This window comes from Pseudophryne corroboree, chromosome 3, assembly GCF_028390025.1.
Source record: "Pseudophryne corroboree isolate aPseCor3 chromosome 3, aPseCor3.hap2, whole genome shotgun sequence".
Taxonomy (NCBI): domain Eukaryota; kingdom Metazoa; phylum Chordata; class Amphibia; order Anura; family Myobatrachidae; genus Pseudophryne; species Pseudophryne corroboree.
This window is the reverse complement of record NC_086446.1, coordinates 89,233,923-89,260,108: the sequence shown is the minus strand read 5'-3', so window position 1 is coordinate 89,260,108 and position 26,186 is coordinate 89,233,923. Positions and strand designations below refer to the sequence as shown.

Here is a 26,186-nt window from a genome sequence, read left to right as displayed (position 1 = left end):
CCCCCTCACCTCCCCAGTCATGTCCCTGAGTTAGTAACAGAGGTAAGAGAGATGTCACTGTGACTCTCCCAGACCCCCTCAACTCCGCAATCAAGTCCCTATGTTAGTAATAGAGATAAGTGTGATGTCACTGTGACGCTACCCTCACCTCTCCAGACATGTCCCTGTGTTAGTAATAGAGATACGAGTGATGTCACTGTGATGCTACCAGACTCCCTCACCTCCCCAGTCAGGTCCCTGTGTTAGTAATAGAGATAAGAGTGATGTCACTGTGACACTCCCAGACTCCCTCACTTCCCCAGTCAGCAAGTAGATGATCTCCAGGGTGAGATTTATTATATTCTCAGTCATGGGTCTCCTATACTTGTCCATCCTCAATGACTTAGTGATTTATACAGGACTCTCAGGTGTATATACTATCTGGTCACTGACAGCGTAATTATCTAGGAATAAACATAATATTTACAATAAAAATCATAGAGTATATGTCACATAATCAGGTAAGATATACTGAGTGACCAGTATGTCCTCCTATTTCCATGAGCCACAGAGCCCTGGTCAGTGTTTCTCAGAACTTTTTCTGATCCAGCTACATGAATCTCCTCAGACATAATGCTGCATTACTGGAGAATATACCACAACTGGTGGTCGGGGCATAGATTTACTAAGCAGACGCTTTTGTAAACTGACCAGTGGCAGATTTAGCATATATGCTGCTGGACTACAGCCCCCTCCCAGGTAAAATCTGCCATTTCAGCACAGAGGTGGTCATTACGAGTTGTTTGCTCTGTACTTTTCTTCGCATCGCAGCGATTTTCCGCTAATTGCGCATGCGCAATGTACGCACTGCGACTGCGCCAAGTAAATTTGCTATGAAGATTGGTATTTTACTCACGGCATTACACGGTTTTTTCTTCGTTCTGGAGATCGGAGTGTGATTGACAGGAAGTGGGTGTTTCTGGGCGGAAACTGACCGTTTTATGGCAGTGTGTGAAAAAACGCTGCCGTTTCTGTGAAAAACGCGGGAGTGGCTGAAGAAACGGGGGAGTGTCTGTGCGAACGCTGGGTGTGTTTGTGACGTCAAACCAGGTACGACAAGCACTGAACTGATCACACTGGAGGAGTAAGTCTCGAGCTACTCAGAAACTGCACAGAGAAGTCTTTTTGCAATATTGCGAATCTTTCGTTCGCAATTTTGATAATTTAAGATTCACTCCCAGTAGGCGGCGGCTTAGCGTGTGCAAAGCTGCTAAAAGCAGCTTGCGAGCGAACAACTTGGAATGACCACCAGAGTCTGTAAAGCCAGATGCAGTCCGTGAGACTGCACTGGCTTCACTGAGACTGGCAGTGACTCCCTATTTGAAGTCCTACCTGTCAGTCAGAGACACTACAGGCAGTCACATTGGAAGGTGTTTCCTCCCTTCGGGACTGCCCGACCGGGTTGCAATTAGCAGGAAGCTAAATTTAGCACAGCTACGATCATTTACACTGACATGCGGGGGGACCCTGCATGTCAGTGCGGCTCCCCCTCCCCCCTCCAAGAAGTGCAAAGTCATCGCACAACCCCGATGCCTTTGCACTTCAAGAGTAGATCCTGGCCAGCACAGCTTTAGCGTGCTGGCCGTGAGCTACTCCTCGCTCCCTGGCCCGCAGCGGCTGCGTGTGACGTCACGCAGCCGCTGCGGCCCGCCCCCCATTCGGTTCGGCCGTGCCTGGGTTGGCCGGACCGTGCCTACGAAACGCCGCCGTTTCGCCCCCTCCCGCCCAGTGACCGCCTCTGCCTGTCAATCATGCAGAGATGATCGCAGCCCTACCACGGCTTTCAACCGTCTGGCATGCGCCGGCGCACTACGGTGCCGGCGCATGTGCAGCAGAGACCTGTTAGCTTGGCTGCGATAAACAGCAGATAGCGAACGGGTCAGAATGACCCCCTTAGTCAAAATTGCTGGTAAAGTTAGTCAAAATCTCCTACTGCCAGTTCAAGGTAAAACGCTCAATCAAAATCGCTCATAGGGAGTCATTCAGACCTGATGGCACGCTACATTTTTTTGCAGCGCTGCGATCAGGTCAGAACTGCGCATGCGTAAGCTCTGCAATGCACAGGCGCGTCGCCCCCCCAGTGACGGGGATCGACGGACAGCGAAGAAAGCGTTCGCATGGGCGATCGCAAGAAGATTGACAGGAAGAGGCCGTTTGTGGGGTCAACTGAACGTTTTTGGGGAGTGTCCGGAAAAACGCAGGCGTGCCCGGCCGTTTGGAGGGAGGATTCCTGACGTCAGCTCCTGGCCGGATCACCGCAGCGGCTGAGTAAGTCCTGAGCTGTGCAGAGACTGCACAAGCTTTTGTTTGTGCAGCTCTCTGCACAAGCGTTCTCTCCCCTGCACATCAACTACCCCCTCCCCCTGTAGGTGGCAACTATCTGATCGCAGCACTGCAAAAAACCACCTGAGTGCAATCAGGTCTGAATCACCCCCATAGTCAAAATCACTCCATGTGTATGCTCCATTAGTGTGACAAACCTGAATCAGGCCCTAGGAGCAGAATACCCATGGGTTTGCATCCAATGGGTGAAGACCTCTGAGAATCAGCTCTTCAGTTCTATTTGCTCAACTTGAAAACTGCTACAAATGGATGAATTCAGGATGCTTGGTATTTGTTATAATTTTTGCGCAAAATTACTTTAAATGTTTCATGTCCTCTGATGCCTGTGTATACATTAATATTTTTGCCGCCCTGGCATCCAATACTTATCCAGCTATGCTGTCACTATACACAGGTCCACCGATATCACACACCTGATACACACTGATCACTATACCGTAATTCCCAAATGTCCCGATTTCAGCGGGACAGTCCCGCTATTCGGACACTGTCCCGCTGTCCCTCCCATGGGTCGTAGTGTCCTGCTGGCGGGGGGGGGGGGGGGGTTGTGGAGGCTTTGATCACCCGCTGCTCTGCCCGGTGATTACTAAATACATGCTGTGCGCACGCACACGGCATCTATTCAATGATGGGAGGGGGAGCACAGGGGCACGCCCTCAAAATGCCTAAAAAATGGGTCCGTGATGCTAGACCATGCCCACTCTGCGGAGGCCATGCCCCTCTAACGCTAATCCACGTCCATTTTCCGAGCGTCCCACCCCTGCCACCTACAAAGTTGGGAGGTATGCTATACAGAGTTCACACCGATATCTCACACCTGATACACACTGATCACTATACACATTTCACACTGATATCACACCCGATATACACTGATCACTATACACAGTGGTGGATCTTGCCACGGGCAAGCAGTTCTTTTGCCCGGGGCGCCGACCATCCGGAGGGCGCCGGCGCCATCCGGAGGGCGCCGCACCAGGGCAAGATCCGCCACTGTGCCCCCTGCAGTGCCCGCTGTGCCCAGCCGCTTTGAAGGGAACCAGACGCGTAGCGTCTAGTTTCCCTTCATTGAGAGGACCTTAGTTGTGCGGTGCGCGATGACGTAATCGCGCACCGCACAGCAAAGGTCCTCTCCATGAAGGGAAACTAGACGCTACAGTCTAGTTTCCCTTCATGGAGAGGACCTTTGCTGTGCGGTGCGCGATGACGTCATCGAGCACCGCACAGCATAGTGGCACAGACACTAGGGGTCATAATTGATCTCTAGTGTCTATGCTGTTCTATGGATCGAGGAGAGGAGAAGAGCGGCGCCGACGGCGGAGGAGGTCTGCAGCGGTCTGGATCAGGAACGGGGATGGTAAGTATACTTTTTTTAATTTAATTTTTTCTTTCAGCGTCGCTACAGGGGGCATAAATGGGGGCGTAACTGACCACGCCCCCATTTGAAGCCACGCCCCATGACTTTGCCCGGGGCACCACAAGGCCAAGAACCGGCCGTGACTATACACAGGTCACACTGATATCACACACCCGATACACACTGATCACTATACACAGGTCACACCGATATCACACACCAGACACACACTGATCACTATACACAGGTCACACTGATATCACACACCAGACACACACTGATCACTACACACAGGTCACACTGATATCACACACCCGATACACACTGATCACTATACACAGGTCACACTGATATCACACACCTGATACACACTGATCACTATACACAGGTCACACTGATATCACACACCCGATACACACTGATCACTATACACAGGTCACACTGATATCACACACCCGATACACACTGATCACTATACACAGGTCACACTGATATCACACACCCGATACACACTGATCACTATACACAGGTCACACTGATATCACACACCAGACACACACTGATCACTACACACAGGTCACACTGATATCACACACCCGATACACACTGATCACTATACACAGGTCACACTGATATCACACACCTGATACACACTGATCACTATACACAGGTCACACTGATATCACACACCCGATACACACTGATCACTATACACAGGTCACACCGATATCACACACCAGATACACACTGATCACTATACACAGGTCACACTGATATCACACCCGATACACACTGATCACTATACACAGGTCACACCGATATCACACACCAGACACACACTGATCACTATACACAGGTCACACTGATATCACACACCCGATACACACTGATCACTATACACAGGTCCCACCGATATCACACACCAGACACACACTGATCACTATAAACAGGTCACACTGATATCACACACCCGATACACACTGATCACTATACACAGGTCACACCGATATCACACAACAGATACACACTGATCACTATACACAGGTCACACTGATATCACACCCGATACACACTGATCACTATACACAGGTCACACTGATATCACACACCCGATACACACTGATCACTATACACAGGTCACACCGATATCACACACCAGACACACACTGATCACTATACACAGGTCACACCGATATCACACACCAGACACACACTGATCACTATACACAGGTCACACTGATATCACACACCCGATACACACTGATCACTATACACAGGTCCCACCGATATCACACACCAGACACACACTGATCACTATACACAGGTCACACTGATATCACACACCCGATACACACTGATCACTATACACAGGTCACACCGATATCACACACCAGATACACACTGATCACTATACACAGGTCACACTGATATCACACCCGATACACACTGATCACTATACACAGGTCACACTGATATCACACACCCGATACACACTGATCACTATACACAGGTCACACCGATATCACACACCAGACACACACTGATCACTATACACAGGTCACACCGATATCACACACCCGATACACACTGATCACTATACACAGGTCACACCGATATCACACACCCGATACACACTGATCACTATACACAGGTCACACTGATATCACACCTGATACACACTGATCACTATACACAGGTCACACTGATATCACACACCAGACACACACTGATCACTATACACAGATCACACTGATATCACACACCCGATACACACTGATCACTATACACAGGTCACACTGATATCACACACCCGATACACACTGATCACTATACACAGGTCACACTGATATCACACACCCGATACACACTGATCACTATGCACAGGTCACACCGATATCACACACCAGACACACACTGATCACTATACACAGGTCACACTGATATCACACCCGATACACACTGATAACTATAAACATATCACACAGATAACATGGTGGGAGATGAGAGTACATAGGAGAGCAGGATGGGTAAGGATGTGGTGAGAAGAGAACTACATTAGGAAAACAATACAATAAAGGGGATGTGTTTAATTTGCCGGCTGTTGGGATCCCGGCGGTCAGGATACCGATGCCGTAATCCCGAAATCCGACAATCCCGCCAGCCAGAATTCCCGGCGCAACAGGACTATTCCCACTTGTGGGTGTCCACCACACCCATAGAATGGGAATAGATCCTGTGGCAAGCGCAGTGAGCCCCGCAATGGGACTCTTTGCGCTCACCCCGCTACCGGGATTCTGGTGAGTAGGATGCATCCTGTCCGCTGGTAAATCATACTGATCCCCAATAAAGAATGTAACGATTGTATAGATATAGGGGGGTCATTCCGACCCGATCGCTCGCTGCAGTTTGCCGCAGCCGTCGTTGCCTAGTGATCGCCTCTGAGACGGTCGCTGGGCGGGAGGGGGAAGGACGGCAGCATTAAGCCGCCGTTTAGGGACCGTTGGGGGGCAGGCTGCGGCGGCTGCGTGACGTCACATGCAGCTGCTGCGACCCGGGGCAGTGAAGAGGTTCTCCCGGCCAGCCGCAGGAGCTGCGCTGGCCGGGAGTAACTCCTGAGATGCAAAAGCATCGCCGCTGTGCTACTTTCTTTGTAAACCTATCTCATGGTGAGAGGCACGAAGAAAAAGAGGGCCAAGACTAAGCCAGAAGAGACCCCAAAATCTGCGGCCCGTCATTCGTCAGATCTACGTCAGTTCTTGACCACACCTATAACAGATTTTAAATAGTCCAACACTCCAGCCTTTACATTTGGAATGAGCACACTGAGGTAAGACTCCTACATTTTGTTTAATATGGCAGTCCATAATGGGGCGAATTATCTGGGGTGCGGGGCTCCGTGTGCCTGCCGTGGCTGGGTGTCCCCGGGGCATCGCAATTTAACACTATTTCATCACTCCATGGCCCTTATAGTTCGTTTTATATATATGTAACACGTTCACATAATTTTCTTTTACTCCTCACATTATTCACACATGCAGCAACAGCTGCTACTACCACTTTAACCCTATATTTTTATCACTCCTGCGATGCCCTGGGGTTGTCTGGCTGGGTGGCTCTGGGGTGTCCTGCCCCCCGGACCTGAACCCCTATAGTTAGTGTTAGGGACTTACCCAATGAGAGGCTACCTTGATGCGGTGGGTAAGTTCATAGCCCTGGCCAGGAATATGCGAAGTGCCTCTGGTTACTACAGGTTGAGCTAGTGTGAGATTGTGCACCTGCTACCTTTTCCCTCTGTACACCACACCTATAACAGTTCAGGTCACCACTCTAGCTATTCCTGACTCCCCGGTTTTACGTACTCCGGTGAAAGACATGTCGGCTCCTCAGACCCCGCAACCTCCATTGTCCTCCTCTTTGACAGCAGAAATTAGCGAGATTCTCTCCCATGTCAAGTCACTTCCCACAAAGCAAGATTTCTCTGCATTAGAGACTCACTTACTGTCTACCATCAAACGAGAGGTGACTGCACTTCAACAAGACATGTCTCAAATTGCGACCCGTGTCGACATATTGAAACGACACGAGACATCTAGCTTTGCTACTCTATCTAATTTTCAAGAGGTGATTTCTCATCAGAGGAGTGATATTGCCTTTCTTAAATCCCGTATTGAGGTATTGAGGATATGGATAACCGTGGGAGGCGGAATAACATCAGGGTCAGGGGCACCTGGAAAGTGTCCAGCAGGCTGATTTGACTAATGCACTAACCACGATATTTGGAGAGCTTATTGACTTGGATCCAAATGGGGACATTATGTTCGATAGAGCTCACCGTGCTCTCCGACCTCGAGGCTTGCTGTTGGACAGGCCAAGAGATATGATCTGTAGGCTCCACTATTATGCTCAAAAGCAGGAGATAATGGGAAAGGCCCGCCAGTTGGATAGTATTGATTTTCAGGGTGACAACATTCAGTTATTCCTTGACCTGGCATGGTCAACCCTGCAACAACGCAGAGCCCTGAAACCCCTTACTGACTCTCTTCGGAAACTCGAACTGAAATATAGGGGCTTCCCTTTCTTTCTTCAGGTTTCTCATAATGGTAAAGTAGTGGTGCTCTCCAAGCCGTCTGATGTACCGGCCTTTCTCACGACTCTAGACATACCGCCAATACTGCTGCCTGACTGGGACTTTTATCATCATCAGCCTATTATACCAACCGTGACCCCTCCTGATGACATGTGGCAACAAGTGAGATCCCCGCGTGTGCGGGAGACTCCTCCTACAAGCTCACAATCTTCGGATCCTCCATGATTGGAACCCTTTGCTTGAATTGGTGTATTAGTTCCTGTTTCTACAGATGCATATATGGCTCTTCCTTTTTGTGCTACTACATGCTTCTAAAATATGTGATCTGTTTTGTTAAGGTTTGTTAAGATAGGTAATATGTTATTATAATTGTTACGTTGTGTTTGAAACATATTTAGGATGAACCCAGTGTGCTTATGTCAACGTTTCTTCACGGTATTTAGGTATCTTTTTATATATTTCATAATGTACTCATTGTTATTCCTAGGTGAATTTTTTTGTATTGAATACATTTTATACCGTGGGTGGTTGCCGTCCTTAGCCCCCCGTAGGACCCCCACTATGCTGCATCCCCTGTCTCTCCGGGTTGGGAGGAGGCAGGTTTCCACTACAATCCCCTTTGCAGCAGTTTTTCTCTCATATTGCTGTCAACGAGGTTTGCTATTGATTCATTTTGCGATGTGACTTTCCACATTGCATTTTCTTTCTATACTTTTTCTGATTTCCTTTCCAAGCTATCGTCCTTTCTTAGTGTCCTTTTTTCTCCCCTCTATACTCCTATGGTAGAGATGTCTATTGCGAACTTGTTAAAGTTTAATTTATAATGGGTCCGGATGATGTACGTGTAATTACCCTTAATGTAAAAGGCCTGAATATCCCTGAAAAGAGATCTAAACTCCTCAAATGGCTTAGAGACGAGAAAGTGAATGTTGCCCTTATCCAAGAAACACACTTTAAACTTGTCAACGTCCCGTCGCTTAAGTGTCACTATTACCCCCATGTTTTCATGGCCAACAACCCTTCCGGAAAGACGTTGGGTGTAGCCGTCCTATTGGTCCGCCACTTGCCTATCCTTAATGTTTCCTCCCACAGATTAATTGAAGGTAGGGGGTTGCTGGTTAACTGTGATATTAATGGCCAACCTTTTTCCTTTTTAAATGTTTATGCTCCCAACACTAAGCAGCCTTCCTTTCTGTCATCTGTTTTGGAAGCTTATAGGAGGGAGGTTATGCGGCTGGCCACCTGGTGTAAGGCAAACAATCTCAAGTTAAACACACTAAAAACGGTTGAAATGATTGTTGACTTCAGGAAACACTCCGCTCCACTCCCCCCACTCACAACTAGAGACAATTAAATAACTGTGGTGGACACTTCTGATTCCTGGGTTCCTCAATCTCCAATGATCTTAAGTGGAAGTCTAACAGCAAGGGAAGCCTGGGGAAAGCCCAGCAGAGACTGTACTTCCTATGTCAGCTTAGGAAATTCAAATTGCAGCAAGAACTTCTAATCCTCTTCTTCTCTGCAATCATTCAATCCGTCTTCTGCTCCTTGATAATAGTGTGGCTTGACTCTGCCTCAATCCACAACAAAAATAGGTTACAGCGGGTTGTAAGGTCTGCTGAAAAAATCATAGGGACAAATCTTCCAGCAGTCGAGGATATCTATCGTGCAAGGGTTATGAAAAGGGCGGGGAGGATTATTGATGACCATTCTCATCCTGCTCATGATATGTTTCGACTGCTACTGTCTGGGAGATGGTACTGCTCGCAACTAGCGTGGACTGCTAGACACAGGAACAGCTTCTTTCCCCAAGCAATCAAACTGTTCAACTCGACTCTCGCTTAGCATTACTCTCATATCCAGATCCCTACTTGTGTATTAACGTCATACGTCACACGTTCTTCTTCCTCTATGTTTTTTTACTATATATCATATGCTGTATGGGAGCTGTAGCTATCGGAAACCAATTCCTTGTGTATTGTGTATTTTGTACTGATATACTTGGCAATTAACTGATTCTAAGCACTAGACAGTCCCACATTTTGAGCACTGTCGTGCTGTGCCTCCCACAGGCGAGGTGATGAGGGGGCGCTCTGTCACCGGTGTATGTATGATATGCTTGTGTCCATTTAGTGTCGGGAGAGGCAGGGTGCTGCCCAGGAGCTGCCAGAGTGCTGGGATCGCCTGCAGTGTGTCCAGAAACTAAAATCTGACAAGCAGTCACACCCCCAACACATCTTACACATGGGGCGTGGCCTAGCAGCACACAGCCACACCCCCATCAGTGCGCACAAAAAGTCCCGCAAGGAACTACTAATATGCTGAGAGGTTGCTATTAGCTACTTAGCACACTGTTCGTTACTAGCAATGAATTATGGCGCAAAATATTCCTCAAAAAGCACTCTGCAAAAGTGTCACTCCAAACGCCTTGTGCCACACAGTCAAAAAGGATAAATGTATGTGGGATACTTCCCAACTGTACCGCTTTTGTCGGGACAATCCCACATTTGGAGGACTGTGTGTCCTGCTGGGGGTGGGTTATGAGTGCGGTGGTGGGGGGTGCATCTATACACAGTGCAGGGAGACCCGGTGAGGCAACTGTTTCAGGAACCCTATTTACAATCTAACAAGTAGGGAGGCACAATGACACATCTGTATAGACAGTATGGGGGTATACTAGTCCCGTACTCAGAGTCCCTTCCCAGCATTACTCCCTCATACAATAATAATAAATAATAATAATAATAATATTAGTAGTAGTAGTAACAACACCAATAATAAAGAACAGTCTTAGTACCGCTAACACGGGATGTACTAAAAGGATGATCACAGAAAGGGATGATCGGGATGATTACATGCAGTTCACCTCCAAGACACTAGATGTCAGAATTTTTTACTTAATTTAAAGATTAACAAACAAAAAAAACATCATATAACATCAAATTATATGTAAGTCAGGCCCAAAAAGTGACTTATAATATATTTATCATTTGCAGTAAAAAGTATATTATCCCACATTTATTATATAGTATAATATATGTACACATACACATACCATTGCATAAGGTGTTAAAGTACACCTAATTTCTGTTTTATAAACTGTATAAAAATCGATTAAAATTTACATTGGATGACCACGTTATAATCACATTTCCGTATACCTGGGACAGTTTTCTATGCGTTTCCAGTGGGATGATGGTTATATCTTTTTGATTTACGTGGGATGATCACGTTTTTAGTGCAGATATACATACCTGGGACTGTTTTCTATGCGTTTCCAGTGGGAAGATGGCTATATCTTTTTTATTTACGTGGGATGATCACGTTATAAGCGCAGATATACTTACGTGGGATGATTACGTTATAAGCGCAGATAACTTAAAACGTGATCATCCCATGTAAATCAAAAATATATAGCCATTATCCCACTGGAAACGCATAGAAAACTGTCCCAGGTAAGTATATCTGCACTAAAAACGTGATCATCCCACGTAAATAAAAAAGATATAGCCATCTTCCCACCGGAAACGCATAGCAAGCAGTCCCAGGTAAGTATATCTGCACTTAAAACGTGATCATCCCACGTAAATAAAAAAGATATAGCCATCATTCTACTCGAAACGCATAGAAAACAGTACCAGGTAAGTGTATCTGCGCTAAAAACTTGATCATCCCACGTAAATAAAAAAGATATAGCCATCTTCCCACCGGAAACGCATAGAAAACTGTCCCAGGTATGTATATCTGCACTTATAACTTGATCATCCCACGTAAATAAAATATATATAGCCATCTTCCCACTGGAAACGCATAGAAAACAGTCCCAGGTATGTATATCTGCGCTAAAAACGTGATCATCCCACGTAAATAAAAAAGATATAGCCATCTTCCCACCGGAAACGCATAGAAAACTGTCCCAGGTATGAAAATGGTAGAGGGTGCCAGGACTCAATATTGATATTAGGATGCTGGTTTCCTTATTTAATTATATGGCTTTGTTGATATAAACCGATGCAGAAACAATATAAATGCTGTAACTTTTTTTTTTAACTATGAATATATCATTTAAAAGCTTTATGTGCTTGCTGTAGTTTGTAAATTCTCAGTTGAGGTAAAAAAATTATAGTGACATCTAGAAGTGTGAATAGGAACTACAGGCAATCATCCCGATCACCCCTTTCTTTTATCATCCTTTTAGTACATCCCGAATAGGAACTACAGGCAATCATCCCGATCATCCCTTTCTGTGATCATCCTTTTAGTACATCCCCGCTAACACAGCTCCTCTAATTCTGGATATACAATTATGTACAGCGAGGGGAGTCTGGGAGTGCTGTCATGGTTGGTTCTATTTATATCGGAGGGGCTGAAGGGACCTTGTGACGTATTGAGAGGAGGAGCTACGTCGCCAGGGGGAGGAGCTACGGGCGAACAGGGTACCCGAAAAGTACGCTCGCCACGCTTCGGGCACGGTGGCTCGCTTCGCTCACCACCTAATTACTAAAGGTAATAGTTGGTGGCGTGGATAGTAGAGGAACTATCCCGCTGGCCTAGCTCCTCCCCCTTGCGTCGTAACTCCTCCCCCTTACTGAAAAGGTCCCTTAGCCCACTTGATTCTAGCATCTACCGTGCTTTTTTGTCATGAGCTAAAAACCACAAGGAAATGGCCGCCGTTTCCTTAGTAACTACACGCCCAGAAGCATATACTACTAGTATTGGGTTGGTATACAGGAAAATGGCCGCCGCCCTCCTATGCTAAGGACACGTATGGAATTTAATTGCTTATCGTCATGCTGCACATCCAACTTTCTGGTCACTAGGGGAACGTATCTTTCGTGGCCGCCATTTTCTTATTTACCAATGCAGCAGCTATTATGTCCTTGTTTATGGCACAAAGGGAAAAAGCGGCGGCCATTTTCTTGTAGTCCGTGGATTGTGGTCAAGCCGGTACCAGAGTGTTTCCTTGTAGAGTAGAAGAGAGGACCCGGAGGATGTTACTGGGGTTCTTTGGTGAGGAAGGGAGGAATACAGGTCTGTGATAGTGCTGCACACACACTGTTATTGTATGTATGATCCAGTGACAGTATAATGTGTGCCCAGATGTGTATGCAGTGACTGTGGGTATGAGGGGGGAGGGGTATATGTGTGCTGGGCATGAGGCTGTATAATGTGTGCCCAGGTGTGTATGTATGAGGTGTAATGTTGGGCAGTGACTGTGGGTATGGGGGTATGTATATGGGCTGGGCATGAGGCTGTATAAGGTGTGCCCAGGTGTGTATGTATGAGGGTGTAATGTTGGGCAGTGACTGTGGGTATGGGTGGTATATGAATGCTGGGCAGTGACTGTGGGTATGGGTGGTATATGTGCTGGACATGAGACTGTATAAGGTGTGCCCAGGTGTGTATGTATGAGGGTGTAATGCTGGGCAGTGACTGTGGGTATGGGTGGTATATGAATGCTGGGCAGTGACTGTGGGTATGGGTTGTAATATGTGCTGGACATGAGGCTGTATAATGTGTGCCCAGGTATATTATTGTGTACCTGTCACTGAGTAGACATAATAGGAGGATGTAATGATAACTCATGGATACATATCTGCATATATTACATGTGCTCTGTCATATTTATTATAATAACTATATTCATTTCTAGACAAATGAGCTGTGAGGAACACAAGTCATTCACATAAGGATGAGATGCGTCACTGATTCGCTGAGGATGGACAAGGATAGGAGTCACATGACTGAGAGGATAGTAACTCTCACCCTGGAGATCATCTACCTGCTGACAGAAGAGGTAAGGGGATCCCGGGATTGTCACAGTGACATAACTTTTACCTATATTATTAACAAGTGAACGCCAGAAGAGGTGACTGGCAAAAGTAGTCACCTTACTGTATAGTTAACAGATCTGTCTGTTTAAATGATATAACTGCAAAAATATTTGTTCATGCCCTGCAAGCTATAACCACCCGTTGCTGCAGTAACAGTTGTAGGTCTGTTGGGTACGTCTCTACCAGGTCTACACACAGTTTGGGAGTGACTCCCAGTCTTCCTGGCAGAGTTGCCCCAGGTTGCTGAGATTGGTTGGATGACGCATGTGGGCTGCAATTATCACATAGTGCCGCAGAGTCTCAGTACGACTGTGATCTGGACAGTGACTTGGCCGTTCTAGATCAGTCACCTTTGTGTTGTGCAGCCAGTGCTGGTTTATCCCTGTGCTTGGGATTATTGTCCTGCTGAGCGTTGGACTTTTTTCCAAGCTGTAGGCCTTTAGCAGACTGAGTCTTGCAGTAGTTCCCTGTATTTAGCACCATCCGTCCTTTCTTCAGCTGTAAGAAGATGCCCAGTTCCCACTGAGGAAAAGCGTCCCTGCACCATGATGCTGCCACCCCCATACCTCACTGTTGGTATGGTGTGTGCTGTGGAATGGGCGGTGTAAGATTTGCGCCTCACATAGTGTATTGTGTTTAGGCCAAAGAGGCTCCATCTTGTCTCATCTGGCCACAAAACCTTGTACCACAGTTTAGGTGGGTCAAAGACTCTGATAAACTCTAGCTGTGCTTTAATGTGGTTTGTCTTCAGTAATGGCTTCTTTCTGCAGCAGGTTACATTGGTTTCCAAAGGGAAAACATCGGGGGGTAGAGTGGATCTTAAACCAGAGGCACTAACAGGCTTTAGCTGTCCCAGGATGCATTGGGGCCTCCTCTACAAAATATGTAAACACATAAAATAGAAAGCGCTGGCAAGCTGTGTAATTAAAAAATCTTTATTTTTCCTTTTTTTTGTCGCCCTAAGGTAAAAAAAATATTAGAATTCACACATTTCCTCAAATGTGATTTCATACACAGTTTTAAGAATTGGTATAAAAATATTTTTAATTCAACTGTTTAGAAGGGATTTTATTAATATTCACAGTTCCTCCAGAATATTTTTCACTGAACGGAACTATGAATACCCCTCTTTAAATATGTCTCCAATCCGCAGAGATCACTTCCAATTTAACCAGTTAGCTATATTTAATTAGCTTCTGCAGAACTGGAAAAATAAACAGACACAATTGTTACAACTTAATTCTCAAGCAAAACAAACAAGCACATCTAAAAAAGATACTTTTCAAATCACTATGTGAAATAGATATATTATATCCACAGTTATTTCAGAGGAGCGCATCCACATTAGTGGACTTAGAAGCGCAGTATCGTAGAGTCCTTGTTAGTTAACAATTGACAGTCTGTTCAAGAATAGCAGCTGATTAGGCTCAATTCTGCTCAGGATATTTAATCAATCTATTTCTATAATAGAGTCTTCAGCAATAGATTGAAAATACTTCTTTAGAGTAGCGTGCACCCGTCCAATTATATTAGAACATGGCCATGTTGTTTTCATTAAAAGCCAAGTTACCGCATCCGTCCTCAATAGATTTAAGGAACACTGGTCCGTCCACTCCCGGCCCTGGACGAGTCATATCCCGGTCCTTTGGTGAGTCATATCCATAGGTCCGAGCCCAGCTCCACAGCATACAAGAGGTGAGGTGTGCGTGTGTAATCTAACTGGTTAAATTGGAAGTGATCTCTGCGGATTGGAGAAAAATTTAAAGAGGGGTATTCATAGTACCGTTCAGTGAGAAATATTCTGGGGGAACTGTGAATACTAATAAAATCCCTTCTGAACAGTTTAATTAAAAATATTTTCTCTGACGTCCTAGTGGATGCTGGGACTTCCGTAAGGACCATGGGGAATAGCGGCTCCGCAGGAGACTGGGCACAAAGTAAAAGCTTTAGGACTAGCTGGTGTGCACTGGCTCCACCCCCTATGACCCTCCTCCAAGCCTCAGTTAAGATTTTGTGCCCGGCCGAGAAGGGTGCAATCTAGGTGGCTCTCCTGAGCTGCTTAGAAGTAAAAGTATACTTAGGTTTTTTATTTTCAGTGAGTCCTGCTGGCAACAGGCTCACTGCATCGTGGGACTAAGGGGAGAAGAAGCGAACTCACCTGCGTGCAGAGTGGATTGGGCTTCTTGGCTACTGGACATTAGCTCCAGAGGGACGATCACAGGTTCAGCCTGGATGGGTCCCGGAGCCGCGCCGCCGACCCCCTTACAGAGCCAGAAGAGCGAAGAGATCCGGAGAAAGCGGCGGCAGAAGACGTTCCTGTCTCCAGATAAGGTAGCGCACAGCACTGCAGCTGTGCGCCATTGCTCTCAGCACACTTCACACTCCGGTCACTGAGGGTGCAGGGCGCTGGGGGGGAGCGCCCTGAGACGCAATAAAACATGATAAAAACCTTATGTGGCTAAAGAAATGCATCACATATAGCTCCTGGGCTATATGGATGCATTTAACCCCTGCCAGTTTTCCAGAAAAAAGCGGGAGAAAAGGCCGCCGAGAAGGGGGCGGAGCCTATCTCCTCAGCACACAAGCACCATTTTCTTTCACAGCTCCGCTGGAAGGACGGCTCCCTGACTCTCCCCTGCAGACTACACTACAGAAACAGGGTAAAACAAGAGAGGGGGGGCACTATTGGCAGCTAATATATGATACAGCAGCTATAAAGGGAGTAACACTTATATAAGGTTATCCCTGAATATATATAGCACTCTGGTGTGTGCTGGCAAACTCTCCCTCTGTCTCCCCAAAGGGCTAGTGGGGTCCTGTCCTCTGTCAGAGCATTCCCTGTGTGTGTGCTGGGTGTCGGTACGATTGTGTCGACATGTATGAGGAGGAAAATGATGTGGAAGCAGAGCAATTGCCTGTGTTAGTGATGTCACCCCCTAGGGAGTCGACACCTGACTGGATGGTTGTATTTAAAGAATTACGTGACAATGTCAGCACTTTGCAAAAAACTGTTGACGACATGAGACAGCCGGCAAATCAGTTAGTGCCTGTTCAGGCGTCTCAGACACCGTCAGGGGCGCTAAAACGCCCGTTACCTCAGATGGTCGACACAGACCCAGACACGGATACTGAATCCAGTGTCGACGGTGAGGAGACGAACGTAATGTCCAGTAGGGCCACACGTTACATGATCACGGCGATGAAAGAGGCATTGAACATTTCTGACACTACAAGTACCACGAAAAAGGGTATTATGTGGGGTGTGAAAAAACTACCAGTAGTTTTTCCTGAATCAGATGAATTAAATGAAGGGTAGATAAGGCGCTCACATGCTTATCAAAACAAGTGGCGTTACCGTCTCCTGATACGGCCGCCCTGAAGGAACCAGCTGATAGAAGGCTGGAAAATATCCTAAAAGGTATATACACACATACTGGTGTTATACTACGACCAGCAATCGCCTCAGCCTTTATGTGCAGCGCTGGAGTGGCTTGGTCGGATTCCCTGACTGAAAATATTGATACCCTGGATAGGGACAGTATATTATTAACTATAGAGCATTTAAAGGATGCATTACTATATATGCGTGATGCACAGAGGGATATTTGCACCCTGGCATCAAGAGTGAGTGCGATGTCCATTTCTGCCAGAAGGGCGTTGTGGACGCGACAGTGGTCAGGTGATGCAGATTCCAAACGACATATGGAAGTATTGCCGTATAAAGGGGAGGAGTTATTTGGGGTCGGTCTATCAGACCTGGTGGCCACGGCAACGGCTGGAAAGTCCACCTTTTTACCCCAGGTCACCTCTCAGCAGAAAAAGACACCGTCTTTTCAAACTCCGTCCTTTCGTTCCCATAAGAACAAGCGGGCAAAAGGCCACTCATTTCTGCCCCGGGGCAGAGGAAGGGGAAAAAGACTGCACCAGGCAGCCTCTTCCCAGGAGCAGAAGCCCTCCCCCGCTTCTGCCAAGTCTTCAGCATGACGCTGGGGCTTTACAAGCGGACTCACAGTGGGCTCACTCGCAAGTGGACCCCTGGATCCTGCAGGTAGTATCACAGGGGTACAAATTGGAATTCGAGACGTCTCCCCCTCGAAGATTCCTGAAGTCTGCTCTACCAACGTCTCCCTCCGACAGGGAGGCAGTATTGGAAGCTATTCACAAGCTGTATTTCCAGCAGGTGATAATCAAGGTACCCCTCCTACAACAGGGAAAGGGGTATTATTCCACGCTGTTTGTGGTACCGAAGCCGGACGGCTCGGTGAGATCAATTTTAAATCTAAAATCCTTGAACACTTACATAAAAAGGTTCAAGTTCAAGATGGAATCACTCAGAGCAGTGATAGCGAATCTGGAAGAAGGGGACTATATGGTATCTCTGGACATCAAAGATGCTTATCTCCATGTCCCAATCTTCCCTTCTCACCAAGGGTACCTCAGGTTTGTGGTACAAAACTGTCATTATCAGTTTCAGACGCTGCCGTTTGGATTGTCCACGGCACCCCGGGTCTTTACCAAGGTAATGGCCGAAATGATGATTCTTCTTCGAAGAAAAGGCGTCTTAATTATCCCTTACTTGGACGATCTCCTGATAAGGGCAAGGTCCAGGGAACAGTTAGAGTTCGGAGTAGCACTGTCTCAGGTAGTGTTACGTCAGCACGGGTGGATTCTAAATATCCCAAAATCACAGCTGATTCCAACAACACGTCTACTGTTCCTGGGGATGATTCTGGACACAGTCCAGAAAAAGGTGTTTCTCCCGGAGAAGAAGGCCAGGGAGTTATCCGAGCTAGTCAGGAACCTCCTAAAACCAGGCCAAGTGTCAGTGCATCAATGCACGAGAGTCCTGGGAAAAATGGTGGCTTCTTACGAAGCGATTCCATTCGGAAGATTCCATGCAAGAACGTTTCAGTGGGATCTGCTGGACAAATGGTCCGGCTCGCATCTTCAGATGCATCAGCGGATTACCCTATCTCCAAGGACAAGGGTATCTCTCCTGTGGTGGTTACAGAGTGCTCATCTTCTAGAGGGCCGCAGATTCGGCATTCAGGATTGGATGCTGGTGACCACGGATGCCAGCCTGAGAGGCTGGGGAGCAGTCACACAGGGAAGAAATTTCCAGGGCTTGTGGTCAAGCATGGAAACGACTCTTCACATAAATATCCTGGAACTAAGGGCCATTTACAATGCCCTAAGTCAAGCAAGGCCTCTGCTTCAGGGTCAGTCGGTATTGATCCAATCGGACAACATCACGGCAGTCGCCCACGTCAACAGACAGGGCGGCACAAGAAGCAGGAGGGCAATGGCAGAAGCTGCAAGGATTCTCCGCTGGGCGGAAAATCATGTGGTAGCACTGTCAGCAGTGTTCATTCCGGGAGTGGACAACTGGGAAGCAGACTTCCTCAGCAGACATGACCTCTACCCGGGGGAGTGGGGACTTCACCCAGAAGTCTTCCAACTGATTGTAAACCGTTGGGAAAAACCAAAGGTGGACATGATGGCGTCCCGTCTCAACAAAAAACTGGACAGATATTGCGCAAGGTCAAGGGACCCTCAGGCAATAGCGGTGGACGCTCTGGTAACAGCGTGGGTGTACCAGTCGGTGTACGTGTTCCCTCCTCTGCCTCTCGTACCGAAAGTACTGAGAATCATAAGAAAGAGAGGAGTAAGAACTATACTCGTGGCTCCGGATTGGCCAAGGAGAACTTGGTACCCGGAACTGCAAGAGATGCTCACGGAGGATCCGTGGCCTCTACCTCTAAGAAAGGACCTGCTCCAGCAGGGACCTTGTCTGTTCCAAGACTTACCGCGGCTGCGTTTGACGGCATGGCGGTTGAACGCCGGATCCTGATGGAAAAAGGCATTCCAGATGAAGTCATCCCTACCCTGATCAAAGCCAGGAAGGATGTAACCGCGAAACATTATCACCGCATTTGGCGAAAATATGTTGCGTGGTGTGAGGCCAAGAAGGCCCCCACAGAGGAATTTCAACTGGGTCGTTTCTTACATTTCCTGCAAGCAGGACTGTCTATGGGCCTAAAATTAGGATCCATTAAGGTTCAAATTTCGGCCCTGTCGATCTTCTTCCAGAAAGAACTGGCTTCAGTGCCTGAAGTTCAGACGTTTGTCAAGGGGGTACTTTTGTGCCACCAGTGGCACCTTGGGATCTCAATGTAGTTTTAGGTTTCCTAAAATCACATTGGTTTGAACCACTCACCACTGTGGACTTGAAATATCTCACATGGAAAGTGGTAATGCTGTTAGCCCTGGCTTCAGCCAGGCGTGTCTCAGAATTGGCGGCTTTATCATATAAAAGCCCTTACCTAATTTTTCATTCAGATAGGGCAGAATTGAGGACTCGTCCTCAATTTCTCCCTAAGGTGGTTTCAGCGTTTCACATGAACCAACCTATTGTGGTACCTGCGGCTACTAGGGACTTGGAGGACTCCAAGTTACTGGACGTAGTCAGGGCCCTGAAAATATATGTTTCCAGGACGGCTGGAGTCAGAAAATCTGACTCGCTGTTTATCCTGTATGCTCCCAACAAGCTGGGTGCTCCTGCTTCTAAGCAGACGATTGCTCGTTGGATTTGTAGTACAATTCAGCTTGCGCATTCTGTGGCAGGACTGCCACAGCCAAAATCTGTTAAAGCCCATTCCACAAGGAAAGTGGGCTCATCTTGGGCGGCTGCCCGAGGGGTCTCGGCTTTACAACTTTGCCGAGCAGCTACTTGGTCAGGGGCAAACACGTTTGCAAAATTTTACAAATTCGATACCCTGGCTGAGGAGGACCTGGAGTTCTCTCATTCGGTGCTGCAGAGTCATCCGCACTCTCCCGCCCGTTTGGGAGCTTTGGTATAATCCCCATGGTCCTTACGGAAGTCCCAGCATCCACTAGGACGTCAGAGAAAATAAAAATTTACTTACCGATAATTCTATTTCTCGTAGTCCGTAGTGGATGCTGGGCGCCCATCCCAAGTGCGGATTGTCTGCAATACTTGTATATAGTTATTGTTACAAAAAAATCGGGTTGTTTATTGTGGTAAGCCATCTTTTTAGAGGCTCCGAAGTTTTATCATACTGTTAACTGGGTTCAGATCACAGGTTGTACGGTGTGGCTGGTATGAGTCTTACCCGGGATTCAAAATCCTTCCTTATTATGTACGCTCGTCCGGGCACAGTATCCTAACTGAGGCTTGGAGGAGGGTCATAGGGGGAGGAGCCAGTGCACACCAGCTAGTCCTAAAGCTTTTACTTTGTGCCCAGTCTCCTGCGGAGCCGCTATTCCCCATGGTCCTTACGGAAGTCCCAGCATCCACTACGGACTACGAGAAATAGAATTATCGGTAAGTAAATTCTTATTTTCTCATACGTCCTAGAGGATGCTGGGGTCCACTTTAGTACCATGGGGATATAGACGGTTCCGCAGGAGCCATGGGCATTTAAGACTTTTATAGAGTGTGAACTGGCTCCTCCCTCTATGCCCCTCCTCCAGACCTCAGTTTAGAAAATGTGCCCAGGCAGACTGGTCGCACTCCAGTGGAGCTCTACTGAGTTTCACTGAAAGACTTTATGTTAGGTTTTTTATTTTCAGGGAGACTGCTGGCAACAGTCTCCCTGCTTTGTGGGACTTAGGGGGAAGAGGTAGGAACCAACTTCCTAAAGAGTTTCATGGCTCTTCTTCTTGCTGACAGGACACTATTAGCTCCTGAAGGGTGCTGAACACTAGCTGCGGCTATGCGTTCACTCCCACAGCATGCCGTCACCCCCCTAACAGAGCCAGAAGTCAGAAGACGCGTGAGTATTATAACCGAAGATCTGCAAGAGGGACCTCCAGTCATCGTGACGGCTCAAGGTACTGCGCAGCGAGCGGGAACGCTGCGCGTCCATGCTATCCATACACAGCGCACAGCAGGGTACAGGGCACCAGGAGGGTGGGGGGGAGGCGCGCCCTGGGCAGCATGAAAACCTACTCTAATTGGCAAAAAGTAGCATATTGGGCCGTGACATAAGCCTACACCCCCGCCAGTATAAATATTTCACTGAATAAGTCTGAGGGGAAACGCGACATTACAGGGGGCGGGGCTTCTTCCTCAGTCAGCCAGCACACTGCTCAGCGCCATTTTCTCCAAGCAAGCTGCAGGGGAAGAAAACGCTGGTCCTCCTCCACTTCTGAACCAAGTATCAGGGTGCAAATAAGGGGGGCACAGTGTAAATTGGCGATGTATTGTTAATTTGGCATTATAAAAAGCGCTACAGGTCTCTCTGGACATTTTATATTGTACAGGGATTTTATCACTAGCACCGAGAGTTGTGACCTGGCAAATCTTCTCTGTGTCCTTCTGACAGATTTTACTGTGGGTCTGTCCCATATAAGTCCCGGTGTGTCTGTGGTGTGTTTGTACACGTGTGTGACATGTCTGAGGCAGGGAGCTCTTCCCCTGAGGGAGCCATTTTAGGGACACTTGGTTGTAATGTGGTGGCGCTGCCGGCACACCACGAGCCTGAATGGGTGAAAGAATTACGTGATAGTGTGAATCATATCAGTAAGAGATTGGATAAGTCTGAGTCTCATGCAGAAAACTTGATAAAATCCGTGGAAGATGTGATTTTTAATAGTTCTGCCCTTTCTTCCACAAGGGACCCCTCTGGGTCACATAAGAGGTCATTTGCACAAATAGTACAAACTGATACCGACACAGACTCTGATTCCTGTGTTGACACTAATGATTCCAGAGGAATAGATCCAAAATTAGCTAAAAACATTCAGTACATGATTGTTGCTATAAAGGAGGTCTTAGAAGTTACAGAGGCCCCTCCTTTACCTCGGGAGAAGGCTTATTTTTATAAGGAAAAGAAAATTAATGTTACTTTTCCACCTTCTCATGAGCTGAACACTCTCCTTGAGGGAGTTTGGGCAAATCCTGAAAATAAATTTTCAGGTTCCCAAAAGAATTCAGGTTGCTTATCCTTTCCCGGGAGAGGACAGGAAAAGGTGGAAGTCACTCCCAGTTTTAGACAGTGCCCTGTCACGATTAACAAAAAAGGTGATTCTTCCGGCACCAGGAACGGCTTCACTAAAGGAGCCGGCAGACCGCAAGTTATAGACTACGTTAAAATCTATTTATGTGGCCAATGGGACTCTACTCAGGCCTACCATTGCTTGTGCGTGGGTGAGTAGTGCTATTGAAAAGTGGTCAGAAAACTTGTCATCAGAAATTGACACAATAGATAGAGACGAGATTCTCCTAACGTTATATCATATCAAAGACGCTGCTGCGTACATGCTAGAAGCCATTAAAGATATTGGGCTCTTGGGATCAAAAGCCGCTAACATGGCAGTCTCGGCTCGGAGGGCGTTGTTGATTCGCCAATGGAATGCTGACGCAGATTCCAAAAGGAATATGGAGGCTCTTCCGTATAAAGGTGAGGCCATGTTTGGAGATGGGCTGGATGCTTTAGCTTCTGCGACTACCACAGGTAAGTCGACATTCTTGCCTTATGCTCCTGCGTCGGCGAAAAACACACATCACTCTCAGATGCAGTCCTTTCGGCCCAATAGATACAAAAAGGGTAAAGGTTCCTCTTTCTTTGCAGGTAGAGGAAGGGGAAGATGAAAAAGTCTACAGTGTCTCCAGGATCACAGGAGCAGAAATCAACCCCTGCTTCTGCCAAATCTGCAGCATGACGCTGGGGCTCCCTTGCGGGAGTTCGCTCAGGTGGGGGCACGTCTGAAACTTTTCAGTCAGTTCTGTGTTCAATCTGGCCTGTACCCGTGGGTCTTACAAATAGGGTCCCACGGGTACAAACTGGAGTTTCAAGACGATCCCCCATGCCGATTTTTCAAAACGCCTTACCAGCTTCTCTCCCAGACAGGGAAGTAGTAGCAGCCGCAATACACAAATTATGTCAGGATCAAGTCATTGTCCTGGTTCCCTTGTCACAACATGGAAAAGGGTTTTATTCAAGCCTCTTTGTAGTTCCGAAGCCGGACGGCTCGGTCAGACCAATTCTAAACCTGAGGTCTCTGAATGTCTACCTAAAAAGGTTCAAGTTCAAGATGGAATCTCTGAGGGCAGTGATCTCCAGTCTGGAGGAAGGGGATTTCATGGTGTCAGTGGACATAAAGGATGCCTACTTACATGTTCCCCTTTATCCTCCGCATCAGGCTTATCTGAGATTCGCGATACAGGATTGTCATTACCAATTTCAGACGTTGCCGTTTGAACTCTCCACGGCACCGAGGGTGTTCACCAAGGTGATGGCGGAAATGATGGTCCTCCTTCAACAAAAAGGAGTCAATATAATTCCTTACCTGGACGATCTCCTGATTAAAAGCGAGGTCCATGGGAAGGTTGGTGCAGAACATTGCACTCTCCCTGACAGTACTTCAACAACACGGTTGGATCATAAATTTTCCAAAGTCACAGTTGGAACCGACGGCAAGATTGTCCTTTCTGGGGATGATACTGGACACAGAAGTACAGAGGGTATTTCTTCCAGTAGAAAAGGCTCTGGAAATCCAGAGAATGGTCAAACAAATTCTGTGACCAACAAGAGTGTCGATTCATCAATGCATTCGGTTGTTGGGAAAGATGGTAGCGGCCTACGAGGCCATACAGTTTGGCCGATTCCATGCCAGAGTATTCCAGTGGGAACTATTGGACAAGTGGTCCGGATCCCACCTACACATGCACCAGAGGATAATCCTGTCATCCAAAGCCAGAATTTCGCTCCTGTGGTGGCTACACAGTCCTCACCTACTAGAGGGATGCAGGTTCAGGATTCAGGACTGGGTCCTAGTAACCACGGATGCAAGTCTCCGAGGCTGGGGAGCAGTCACACAGAGGGAAAGCTTCCAAGGAAGATGGTCAAGAAACCTGTCTTCACATAAAAGTTCTGGAGTTTACAACGGCCTTCTACAAGCGGTGCATCTTCTTCAAGATCAACCCGTACAGATCCAGGCGGACAATGTAACAGCAGTCGCGTACATAAACCGTCAGGGCGGAACGAAAAGCAGAGCGGCGATGGCAGAGGTGACAAAGATCCTCCTCTGGGCAGAAAGACATGCAAGAGCTCTGTCTGCAATTTTCATTCCGGGAGTGGACAACTGGGAAGCAGACTTCCTCAGCAGACCCGATCTCCATCCAGGAGAATGGGGCCTCCACCAAGAAGTCTTCGCAGAGGTGTTAGGTCTTTGGGAAGTTCCTCAAGTAGACCTGATGGCATCTCGTCTCAACAAGAAGCTTCAGAGACATTGTTCCAGGTCGAGAGACCCTCAAGCAAGAGCAGTGGATGCACTAGTGACCCAGTGGGTGTTTCGGTCAGTGTATGTCTTCCTTTCACTTCCACTCATACCAAAAGTTCTCAAGATCATAAAAAGAACAGGGTTTCGAGCGATCCTCATTGTCCCAGACTGGCCAAGGAGGGCTTGGTATCCAGATCTACAGGAGTTGCTCATAGAAGATCCTCAGCCTCTTCCTTTTCGCGAGGACCTGCTGCAGCAGGGGCCGTGTGCGTATCAAGACTTACCGCAGCTATGTTTGACAGCATGGCTGTTGAGCGCCGGATCCTAGCCTGAAAGGGTATTCCCAAAGAAGTAATTCCCACTCTTATTCAGGCCAGGAAAGGAGTAAACATTACCACCGTATTTGGAGAAAATATGTGTCTTGGTGTGAAACCAAGAATGTTCCAACGGAAGAGTTTCAGTTAGGACGTTTTCTCCATTTTCTTCAGGCGGGTGTGGATGCAGGCCTACGATTGGGTTCAATCAAGGTCCAGATTTCGGCCTTGTCGGTCTTCTTTCAGAAACAATTGGCCTACCTTCCAGAAGTTCAGACGTTCGTGAAAGGGGTTCTGCACATACAACCTCCATTTGTGCCTCCTGTGGCACCATGGGAGCTTAACGTGGTGTTGCAGTTCCTTCAATCGAGTTGGTTTGAACCTCTCAAGGAGATAGAGTTAAAGTTTCTCACTTGGAAAGTGGTAATGCTGTTGGCCTTGGCATCCGCAAGGCGGGTGTCTGAGTTAGGGGCCTTGTCTCACAAGAGCCCTTATTTGATTTTTAATGAAGATAGGGCTGAGTTAAGAACTCGTCAGCTATTTCTTCCAAAGGTGGTTTCTTCTTTTCATGTAAACCAACCTATTGTGGTGCCAGTGGCTACTGACACCTTCGCTACTTCAAAGTCTCTGGATGTGGTCAGAGCTTTGAGAATTTACGTCGCAAGAACAGTTCGGATACGGAAAACGGAGGCTCTGTTTGTTCTGTCTGCTCCCAACAAGATTGGGGGAGGAGGTGGTAAGAGGGCCCCCCAGATGGAACCCGCCATTAAATCGCGTTACGTCCGCGACCTAGGGAGATGGGTTGCGGCGCTGGCGTGGACACTGTCACTGGGCAGGAACCCAACTAGACCACCGGGGTTTCTGAGTACAGGTTGGGTGTACTAACACCCCATTCGATATGGCTTAATAGTACCCAGGGTGGAAGTCCAGCATAGGAAGGGGGGGGGGGGCGACGCTTGACCTGG

General features: G+C 47.4%; 1 protein-coding gene across 3 annotated transcripts in view; it reads left to right on the top strand.

Moving 5' to 3' along the window:
* Nucleotides 1-12,234: 12,234 nt before the first annotated feature.
* The window catches only part of LOC135057053 (zinc finger protein 260-like), a 121,700-nt gene continuing 107,748 nt past the window's right edge, over nucleotides 12,235-26,186 (top strand). Inside the window, exons 1-2 of one of the 3 annotated variants that reach the window (XM_063962934.1) lie at nucleotides 12,235-12,332; nucleotides 13,480-13,623. In XM_063962934.1, coding sequence (XP_063819004.1) covers nucleotides 13,519-13,623 — 105 coding nt within the window. In that variant the 5' untranslated portion in view covers nucleotides 12,235-12,332; nucleotides 13,480-13,518. Of the gene's footprint in view, nucleotides 12,333-12,637; nucleotides 12,858-13,479; nucleotides 13,624-26,186 lie in introns of those variants that run through there. The other 2 variants (XM_063962933.1, XM_063962932.1) reach the window with 2 other exon arrangements.